General features: G+C 44.9%; 1 protein-coding gene across 1 annotated transcript in view; it reads left to right on the top strand.

Annotated features, from left to right (window-relative positions):
- The window catches only part of LOC104462925 (PH and SEC7 domain-containing protein 3-like), a gene marked incomplete at its 5' end in the record, with an annotated part of 66,656 nt that overhangs the window by 39,078 nt on the left and 16,301 nt on the right, over positions 1–11,277 (top strand). Inside the window, 2 exons of the mRNA XM_010075076.1 lie at positions 2,256–2,449; positions 4,937–5,007. Coding sequence (XP_010073378.1) covers positions 2,256–2,449; positions 4,937–5,007 — 265 coding nt within the window. The remainder of the gene's footprint in view (positions 1–2,255; positions 2,450–4,936; positions 5,008–11,277) is intronic.

Here is an 11,277-nt window from a genome sequence, read left to right on the forward strand (position 1 = left end):
GTGCTACCAGTAGTCATGACAGCAGATACCATTTTGTCCTTGTCTGTCCTGTCTGCATTTGTCTTTCGAAGAATTCCTGTTTAATAGCTGCCCCAGAGATGCTGAGCTTTAAGGGCACTGCCCCCAGCAATAGTGGTGTCCAGGATGCCCAGGATTGCTCATCACAATACCTGTGGCTGCTTGGGTAAGGTTACTGGTACATTCCTTCAGCACAGTGGATCAGTAAAAGATAATTTGCTCCTGTAGCTCTAAAGGAGATAGCTTATTCCAAAAAAGTGATAAGCAATTTACTGCAGTAGGTCTCTGCTGACAAGGAGAAATCCACTGTGTCCTTGTCTGGGATCCCAGAATTCACAAGGCACTTCTGTGTGACAAATCAGCCCAAGCACTAATGCCATTTGAGAGATTTTAATCTGGATTAGGTATCCAGCTTTGTGTTGAGAGAATTTGGTCCTGGAATGGACACATGTCTAAGAAACCTGTGTCACACAATGGTCCAGACTTGCCAGCAGCTCCTAAGTGTGGTAGACACAGGAAGGGTGGGGACAATCAAAATTGTCAGAAATTCCTATATTTTTCCAATTGTGAGAGGGCTTCAAACAAAACATGCATGAAGAAGTCCTTATTGCTTTGACCAACAAAAACATTTTTGCAGACCTCTCTGTTCTGGAGTGGGAAAGCACATATCAATAGGCTGAAAGATGCAAGGACTGCTCTCCCTTGCAGGAGTCAGGTCTTCAGATAAAAGCTTTGTTCCTCTTCATCAGGAGACCTTGGAAGACAACACCGTGATGATATGGGGCACTACCTGGACTATATCTCTACAACTAAGTCTAGTGTCTGATATCTTTGTGTGGCTCTCAGGCCGAAAGTCGATGTGTAGCATCCATATCTGTACTATTGCAAAGTCTTACTCTCCAAAAGAAGATGTTTGCCTCTGTACTGCCTGTTCGCGTGGTCCTTGACTGTGCTGATTCCTAAATAGTATCTGAAAATTGTTTGGGAATGTGCTGGGCTGGGACCATGCCAAGCACAAAGTAATATGAGTTGATCAAAGTCAAATGCCTAGGAGCATTCTCTCACACTGCTGAGTTCACTAATGTAGCCTCTGTGCCTCTGAATTTGGTTTCCTTGTTGTCAAACCAGTCTATTATTCATGTATCTCCTCCAACTAAGTTATTCCCCATAAGACCATTTCAGCAGAGATCAGGATAACATGGATGTTGCTCTAGCCTGGAGTTCTTGGAGGATGTTTCTTTGGTTGATCATTCCCATAAACAGACATTGTTGCAGTGTACCTTCTGTAGCAATGCTTCTCCTAGATGTCAGCCCTCTACCAATGACAGCCTTCATCCTCTCTGACACCCCTTTCCCAGTCACCTGGAGGGGAATGTGTGGGGATTTAAGGGACACAGGGCTGCTCTGTAATCTGACACTGACTGTGGTTCCTCCGATACGCCATCCATCCAGATTCAGTGCCCTCTGTTTTCAGTTGTTCTCTGAAAACTATTATCCTACTCTTGTGATAGACATAATTTGTTTGCCAGGTTGTCTGGTCCTCTGGTTTTGGCTGTGATGAGCAAAAAGGCATTTATTAGTCAGGCAATGCTTGTGACTTGCTGAAATGGGTTGCATTGTTGTCCCCAAGAGCTGTGTTGAATACATTGCCCTAATAAGTAACATTTTGAGCAGAATTTTGTTTCTAAAATACAGATAACATAATTTACCTCGTGTAGTTTTTATTTTTAAATTACTACTTTTATGCTAGTCTGCAGAGGAAAATAAAGAAAAGGAGGTAGAGTCTGTGTTTTGTATGCTAAGTTAAGGGGTAAGCCACAGTGATCTGTACTAACCTAATTGTTTTCATCTACTTGTGAACTCATGAAGAAGTTTGAGATTTTTCAGGAGAGCCCAGCAGGCAATTATTTCCCATTTTAGCACTCAAATAAGTGGAATTAAAAATAGGTGAAGTTGGATGACACAGAACACTCTTGAAATCCTACCTTTTGAGACTGTAAACAGGAAACTTAGGCTTTTTAAAAAATCTGTCTCCCATGTCGTGTGCTGGTGAAGTAGGTGAACTAAAGTTTTGCTATAATCCTACTATGTTTTGATAGACTTCGAGGTTTCTCTCTAAATAGGGTCCCCTACATAGAGAGGTATGTCTTGACAAGGAGCATACAAGAATTACTGAAATGAAATGAAACTTTGCTGCTCAGTCCCTTGTTCATGCTTAGTTTTCACTGCTTTTTAAGGGATGAAGAAGAGAAAAAAAAGTCTCACTCAGATGGTACAGATGAAAAGGATAATGGGAGCCAAACAAAGGCTGTCAGTCGAATTACCAACTCAAATAACCCATTCCTGGACATCCCTCAGGACCCCAGTGCTGCTGTGTATAAAACTGGATTTCTGGCTCGGAAAATCCATGCGGATATGGACGGAAAGAAAAGTGAGTATCTTTGACTCTTAACATCTCATTTTCTTGTTATCTCTGCATAAAACCACTTACTATGAGCCCATGTGCTTCTCAAGGCAAATAGTTCTGCTTCATTAGGGGAAATTGCAGCAATAACAAACAACGCAGCAATTGGATTATCACACTGTCACTATTAGGCCAGGATTTACAATGCTCAGTCCTATTTGCAGCAGCTCTAATGCATGAGCACAATGAGTAATGTGATACAGCAAAGCAATGTGAATCTTTTGTGCTAAAAGAAAATGAATCTCATGGTTTACAGAAGAGAAAACAATTTCAAGTGAATTACAGTAGCTGTTCCATAGTAGTTTGGTAATTCTCCTTTTCCTTACGTGGTACTAGATTGTTTCAAAACTCCCCTCCCCTCTGGGTTTGTCTTTAAAGAAAGGCTGTTCATCTCTGCTTGGAAGATGCTGTAACTGTTCTCTTCCCTGCTTTCCCAGCCATGGGTCACATACCCAACGAAGTTCAGCAGCTTTTTGTAACAGCCAGATTTATGCCATGCAGTTCCTCCCTGCCCCTTCTTTCTAATAATCCTGCTGTGTCTTTAATTATCCTCTTTCCTTCTTGTCCTGCTTCTATTTGTGGTGCACTAATTATTGAAGGCCTCTAATTTTCCCGTGTGTGTTTTGTTTTCTGGATATCTTTATTTGTTTGTTTTCTGTTGATGTTCTTGGAAACAGGAGAGGTTACTCAGAGTGTCTGTGTTTTCCACTATCATTGTTGATGATCACCTACTCGTGGTTCATGCTGTTAGGCTGAATCCTGGAGGCAAAATCTGACTTTGTGACGGGTTTCCAGTAACTGCAACTCTCCTATCTGGGCTAAGCTCTTTGGTGTTCACATGTTTTGCTAGTATATTTTAGAAGGTACAATTGGAGGCTGGTGTTTTCAAGTTGGAGGCTGACAACTGGACAACTAAATACAAACAGAGATGTCAAAATCAAACTGACCTCATTCTTTGTGGTGACTGGATGCTCTGAATTTATTAAACTTCCAATTATTTAACCTTAATAAGTAATCGTATATAATTGCCTTTATTAAATTATTTCTTTAATTACAAGTAATCAGAGTTGCTCATTAATCAGTGCACTGGATGTTGGCATTTTGAAAATAATCCTTTTATGAGTAATGTAATTAAGTCCATGTTTTCAGAAGTTCCTGTACATCTTAGAGGTCTATCTCTCATTGTCATGCAGCTCTTTTACATTCTGACTTTCGAGTTGCAAATAAAATGAAATATTTTTTTTTAGTTAGACATTTTCATGTTTCATTTCCTGATGGAGTTGTTGCAGGGCAGAGATTAGCTTGTGCAGGATTGCTAACAAAGTGACGTGCTAGCATGCTGTATGTATTTTCTCAGGAAAGGAGTACTGAGGGCTAAAGCACTTAGGCAATCTAGAGAAGGACGTAGCAGGGGCCAGTGTCCGGAAGCTGAACTGAACAAATGCCAATTAAAAGTAAGGCCTGTCATGTGAGATGAGAATTATTAACCTCTGGAGCAAGGGACGGATAACCTCTTCACCATTACTTGCTGTCTTCGGATCAGGATGGGATGCCTTTCTGAAGGTGATGCTTTAGTCATGCATGGGTTATTAATTTCGGTATAGAGGCAAGTGGATGTTGGTCAGTGGTGTGTGCTTGGTGGAGAGTAAGCTTAGTGATGCAGCCTTCTGGTCTCTGGCACTGTAACCATACAGCCTGTGCCTTCTCTCCCTCTGTTGCAGCTGAATTTCAGACTGGAGTCTTCATGCTGAATCCCCTTTTCTACCCCCCACACCTCTCCCACCCACCCTTCCCACCTGTTTCTAGGCATTGTGCAGGCTGATGATGTTGCCTCTATTACATTCTTCAACCTCTAACTGACTTTAGGTTTCTTGAGGGGTGATTCTTTTTTTTCCTAGGATCTTGTTTGACTCCACTCTCCTTTCTCTTCTTTTGCTTCCCCTGCGGCTGCCGGAAGAGGAGAGGAGACCAAGACGGCATCTGACCATTCGGTGCCAACTTGGGTGTGCAGCAGCAGCAAGGGGGAAGCAGCTCAAGCAGCTCTTGAGAGGCGCTGCTTTCTGACCAGTGTCCCATTAGTCCTGAGCAGTACCTGCCGGCCTGCTGTGGCGTGGAGAAAGGGTGTTTCCTTCTGAAAACTCTGCCATGGCACAGAGCTCAGAACTAGCTGTGTAGGAGCAGTGCCAGCCAACCTGCAAGAGCCCAAGGACTGGCTCTGGCCTGCCTTCTGCATTGCTGCTGTTCCCTTCTGATCCAGTCTAGGGCTGTCGTCAGGGTTGTTTTATTACTCTCTCACACAGCAGGCGTGTGCAGGCACTGTGCTGAGTTGCATTGTCCTTTGAAAAGGAGAGTACAAAGGAGGTTTAACACAGGACTAATGTAGCTCTCCTGTTGCCTAGACAAAGTGCAAAAATGGATCTGAGTTAAATGGGTTTTCATTTGTTTTCTTTGCAGCTCCCCGGGGAAAGCGAGGCTGGAAAACCTTTTATGCTGTGCTGAAGGGAACAGTCCTGTACTTGCAGAAGGTAAGCGAAATCACTGTCTTTTGGAAACTAATTAAAGAGGGATAAAGCAGCAGGCGTCCTCTCTGCTCTCACAGACCACCTCCAGGCTCCTTTCCCTCTGACACACAGTGTAGCTGCTCTCTCTGTGCCCCCACCCTGTTTACACACACATTCAGGCATGAACCCTTTCATTGACACCCTCCCCCTTTTCACACTTACAAGTTAGTTTCCGTTGTCCCCATCCACAGGTGCACCCTATCAATTCCAGTTTATACCATTGCTGTCACTCATGGCTGAAAAAATAGCCAGCTTCACCAGCATCATCTCTCTGTGTCTTGCCCACATTCCTCCAGGCTGCTTTTAACATTGCATTTCATATGTATGACTTCCCCGTCTGTAAAGTTGTCCTCCTTTCCCATCTTTTCGTAGTATACTTTCCTGCAGTGCCTGCAGGACATTGGAGCTGCAAAACAATTGAACAGCAGCTTGGCCTTGGTAGGAATCTGCAGCTTCTGTTCCGTAGCAAAACTGAAGGATAAAAGAATAGGTTTTTTTTCCCCCAAAGCAAGATGCAACATGGGTTTCTAACAGATTTGTCTCACTGACAGCAAGAAGACTAAAAAAAAAAGTCATCTGAAACACTTCCAAGTCTTGGCACAAGCTTAAATATATTATAATACAGTTTTAACTATTCTCTTCGTAAGTGAAATGCAACGTATGAGTGACAACTGTCAAAATCAAATAAATGGCAGCAGATAAGTAGATTGTTAAGGCTTTTTGCCCACCTAGCATAGATAAATATTCATTAAATGGATGGTGTTTGTCCTGACTGCCCTGTATTGTAGAAATATGCTACTTTGAAAGCCTTTTGATAATTCCACTGTGTTTTGCAACTATCAGGAGCACAAGTTCAAGTGCATACTGCTGTTTCCTCTTCCCCTGCTGTGGCTTTCTGAAGCTATTGGTTTAATCAAAGCCAGCCTGGACAGTCTCTGAGAAGAAAAAGAGTGATTTGCATCAAATTCTTACAGCATTAGGTTTACAAGGTGTATGCTTTGGATTCAGTACCTTTTTGAGAGGGCTGAAATCCTGAAACAGACAAAAAAATCTGCAGTCAGAAGGGAAGATTTGGGCTAAAAGTTGGATGTGACATGATCAAAGTCAGTGCAAGAGGCTGGAGCCAAGTCTGCTGAATCACAGCTGAGCCTTCCCTCTGGTCCTCTTGCTGGCAGCAGGTTCAGATTTTACTGAAGTGGCCTTCATGGCAGGTTTGTACTTGCCCTTTCCTGGGTGAAATTGAGTCATCTGCTTTGGTTTCTGAAATAAGTCATCTTTAGTGTTCACCTGAAAAGACTGTGTGATTCCCTAAGAAGTAAGAAGGCTCTTTGTCCATAACACATTAATTAATTATTATTTCATCCTTGAGGGAGGATTAATAACCTTTCAAGAGGAAGAAGTGGAGATGCTGTCTATTTTAGAGTCTTAATTAAATACTTTTATGAGTATCACTGGCATATTTAATTTCACATCTGACTATATCTTCGCTGAATGAAATGCGTTGCTGAAGTTCTTATTTGTTTGTTACTTGTGTGTCTTGCGCTTGTCACAGCACTCGAATTCAGTATTACAGAGTGGTTACTCTGCAAAGCTGCACTCTCCCACTTGGTCCTGAAGACACTTGTACTGAAGCCATCTTGTAGCACAGTGACAAGCAAGGCTTTTACTTCAGCACCATAAGAAGTCGACAGAGGGCCCAGTTGGGAAGGGCAGCATTCCCAGAGTGATGGGACAGCTGTGAGCTTCCCCAGCGTGCGTCCGACCCCTGCTCAGCCACAATGCCTCATGTTGCAGCTGTGAAACATCATCTGATTTCTCTTCAGCTCCAAAAGGTCCCGCAGGACTTTGCTTCAGCTCTGAAATGAACTTTGCTCTGTTAGGGACATGGTATTGCAGAAGTTGAGGGTGCCAGGGTTTTAAAATACACAGCTAGACCAAGCTGTTATAGTAAAAGTTGCTGAGCTTTTGTTTCCTTTTGCAATATACCAGGAGACTGAAATTATCCTAATTTCAGAAAGTTAATTTTAGAACAGCTTAATTTCTCTGTGGAAATGCATGGCTCTGGCAGTAGTCATGGGCAAAGGATATCCATGCCTCTGCCTTCTCTCCTGATTATGGACTGCTATAGGACAAGGTGCATTCACACGTGCACACATACATTTTCCCTCTTTCTCTCATTATCTATATGTTATCTATATATCTGTGGAGGTAGCATCTGTGATGATGGTTTCATTGCACTGAGAGTGCTATTGAAGCAGGGGAGGGAGAAATCTCACTGTTCTGGGTGCTGTATACACACAAACACATCTACAGACCTCTGCACTGTTGCTTTCTGTGTTTATCTGTAACTCAGCTGTTCCCTCAAGACACTAATATAGATTGTTTGTAGCAGCTGTGATTCTCCCAGTGGGCAGTCTGGTCCTAATTCTGCTGTCATTCTGTTTGCATACTAGTCCGGTTCTCCTTGTTTTGCTGTCAAAGTCCATGTATGAGAGTGGTTTGTAAATGGTGGTCACTTGAGATTTTCTGGGAGTTTATCTGGGCAGTTGTGTCTCTGTGCCCACTTTTTTTCCCCACTGGAGCAGTTCCAGTGCTAATTCCTGTGTTGCATATTGTTTTATTTTTAAATGAGTGATTTAAGAGAAATGGTTTCTGAATTAGTGAGCACACAGGCCACCAGAGGGGCTTGGTGGAAGCATTCACAATTAGCCAACTAAACATGCCTGCACGGAATTATATAAAACAAGAGGTTAATTTCCTGCCCTCTGCTCATAGCAAGAGGAAATTGCAAAGCAGGAGCATGACAGAATGTCTGTTCACTAGACTGACATGGGATGTGATCATTGGGGTTGGAAGGGACCTTAGAGATTCATTTAGTTCCAACCCCCCTGCCATGGGCAAGGACACCTCCCACTAGCCCAGGTTGCTCAAAGCCTCATCCAGCCTGGCCTTGAACCCCTCCAGGGATGGGGCATCCACAGCTTCTCCGGACAACCTGTTCCAGTGTCTCACCACCCTCACAGTGAAAAATTTCTTCCTAATAGCTAGTCTAAATCTGCCCTCTTCCAGTTTAGATCCATTACATGCCCTTGTAAATAGTCCCTCCCCATGTCTCCTGTAGGCCCCTTTCAGGTACTGGAAGGCTGCTATAAGGTCCCCCTGGAGCCTTCTCTCCTCCAGGCTGAACAACCCCAGCTCTCTCAGCCTGTCCTCATAGGGGAGGTGTTCCAGCCCTCTGATCATCATCATGGTCCTCCTCTGGACCCACTCCAACAGCTTGATGTCCTTCTTGCGTTTTGGGGCCCAGACCTGGACACAGTACTCCAGGTGGGGTCTCAGGAGAGCAGAGGGGCAGAATCACCTCCCTTGACCTGCTGGCCATGCTTCTCTTGATGCAGCCCACGATCCTGTTGGCCTTCTGCGCTGCAAGTGCATGCTGCTGGGTCATGTTCAGTTTTTCATTTACTGACACCCCCAAATCCAGGGCTGCTCTCTATCCATTCCTCACCCAGCCTGTATTTGTGCTTGGGATTGCCTCGACCCATGTGCAGGACCTCACACTTGGCCTTGTTGAACTTCATGAGGTTGGCATGGGCCTACCTCTCTAGCCTGTCTAGGTCCCTCTGGATGGCATCCCTTCCCTCTAGCACGTTAACTGTACCACACAGCTTGATATCATCAGCAAACTTGCTGAGGGTGCACTCGATCCCACTGTCCATGTCGCTGACAAAGATGTTAAATAGCACCGGTCCCAGTACTGATCCCTGAGGAACGCCACTCGTCACCGGTCTCCATTCAGACATTGAGCCATTGACTGCACCTCCCTGAGTGTGACCATCCAGCCAATTCCTTATCCAGTGGGTCGTCCATCCATCAAATCCATACTTTTCCAATTTGGACACCATGATGGCATGAGGGACAGTGTCAAACGCTTTGCAGAAGTCCAGGTAGATGACATCAGTTCTCTTCCTTTATCCACTAATGCCTTAACTCCATCATAAAAGGCCACCAGGTCTGCCAGGCATGATGGCATGATTTGCCCTTGGTGAAGCCATGCTGGTTACCAATCGCCTCTCCTTCATTTTCCATGTGCCTTAGTAGAGCCTTCAGGAGGATCTGCTCCACGATCTTGTCAGGCAGAGGTGAGACTGACTGGCCTGTTTTATGAAGTGAATGCAGGGCTGACTCTGCTTCCTTGCTGGAAATTACTTCTGGGCAAGCAGTGCAGGACATGGACCTTCATGTTTTGTTCAGGCTCTTCCATGAGGTTTGCAGCATCTTTGCTCTTTGATGTGGCACTTTATAATCTTGCAAGCTTTCAGGTATTTTTATACATCTTTTCTGAAATGTTTTTCTTCTATTAAAAGATACAAAAATAGAGAGAAAGGCCAGAATGATGTAAAGTCTTTGGTGCCAAGACTTTTCTGAAAGAGAATTTGCAACTGTCACATGCATCTGAGTGGAGATATCCACCCACAGTACACAAACTGATAAAAAGCTGAATGCCTTTCTCTGGTCTATCAAAAATGGATTTAGAAATATGCTGACTCTGGGTCAGCAGGATGTGGGTAAGTCATTCTCCAGGACTCTGAGAAAGATTAATTCAGCATGTTCAGAGAATCACAGAATCATAGAATGGTTTGGGTTGGAAAGGGCCTTAAAGATCATCGAGTTCAAAGCCCCTGCCATGGGCAGGGACACCTTCCACTAGAACAGGTTGCTCAAAGCTTCATCCAGCCTGGCCTTGAACACCTCCAGGGATGGGGCATCTCCTGGGCCAGCCTGTTCCAGTGTCTCACCACCCTCACAGTGAAAAATTTCTTCCTAACGTCTAGTCTAAATCTACCCTCTTTCAGCTTATACCCGTTACCCCTTGTCCTATCACTACACCCCCTGATAAAGACTGCCTCCCCATCTCTCCTGTAGGCCCCCTTCAGGTGCTGGTAGGCTGCCATTAAGTCTCCCTCGGAGCCTTCTTTTCTCCAGGCTGAACAACCCCAATTCTTTCAGCCTGTCCTCATAGGGGAGGTGCTCCAGCCCTCTGACCAATTTCATGGCCCTCCTCTGGACTCTCTCCAATAGGTCCGTGTCTTCTTTATGTTGGGGGCCCCACATCTGAATGCGGTACTCCAGGTGTGGTGTCACGAGAGCAGAGTAGAGGCAGAAAATCACCTCCTTTGACCTGCTGCTGATGCTTCTTTAGATGCAGCCCAGGACACGATTGGCTTTCTGGGCTGCAAGTGCACACTGCCAGCTCATGTTCAGCTTCTCATCCACCAATACACACAAGTTCTTCTTCTCAGAGGTGCTCTCTATCCATTCTCCACCCAGCCTTTATTTGTGCTTGGGATTGCCTTGACCGATGTGCAGGACCTTGCACTTGGCCTTGTTAAATTTCATGAGGTTTGCACTGGCCCACTTCTCCAGCCTGTCCAGGTCCCTCTGGATAGCATCCCTTCCTTCCAGTGTGTCCACCACACCATACAGCTTGGTGTCATCGGCAAACTTGATGAGGGTGCCCTTGATTCCCACTGTCCATGTTGTTGACAAAGATGTTAATGCTGTTCCCAGTACTGACCCGTGCGGAACACCACTTGTCACCAGTCTCCACTTGGACATTGAGCCATTGACCACAACTCTCTGAGTGCGGCCGTCTAGCCAATTCCTTACCCAGTGAGTGGTCCTTGTGTCAAATCCATGTCCCTCCAACTTGGAGACAAGGATGTCATGTGGGACTGTGTCAAAGGCTTTGCACAAGTCCAGGTAGATGATGTCAGTTGCCGTTCTCTTATCCACCAGCGCTGTGGCCCTGACGTAGAAGGCCAACAAATTCATCAGGCACGATTTTCGCTTGGTAAAGCCAATCACCTGCTCATTTTCCGTGTGCCTTAGCGTAGATTCCAGGAGGATTTGCTCCAGGACCTTGCCAGGCACAGAGGTGAGACTGACCGGCCTGTAGTTTCTAAGGTCTTCCTAATTTCCTTTTTTTAAAAATGGGGGCTATGTTTCCCCTTTTCCGGTCTGCGGAAACTTCACCAGAGTGCTATGACTTCTCGAATATGATAGATAGTGGTTTGGCAACTTCATCTGCCAGTTCCTTCAGGACCCGCGGATGTATCTCTTCAGGTCCCGTGGACTTGTGGACCTTCTGGTTCTTTAGATGGTCTCGAACCTGATCTTCTCCTACAGCTGGTGGTTCTTTCTTCTCCCAGTCACTGCCTTTGCCTTCTGCAA

The sequence above is a fragment of the Pterocles gutturalis genome, unplaced genomic scaffold, assembly GCF_000699245.1.
Source record: "Pterocles gutturalis isolate BGI_N339 unplaced genomic scaffold, ASM69924v1 scaffold6222, whole genome shotgun sequence".
Lineage (NCBI taxonomy): Eukaryota > Metazoa > Chordata > Aves > Pterocliformes > Pteroclidae > Pterocles > Pterocles gutturalis.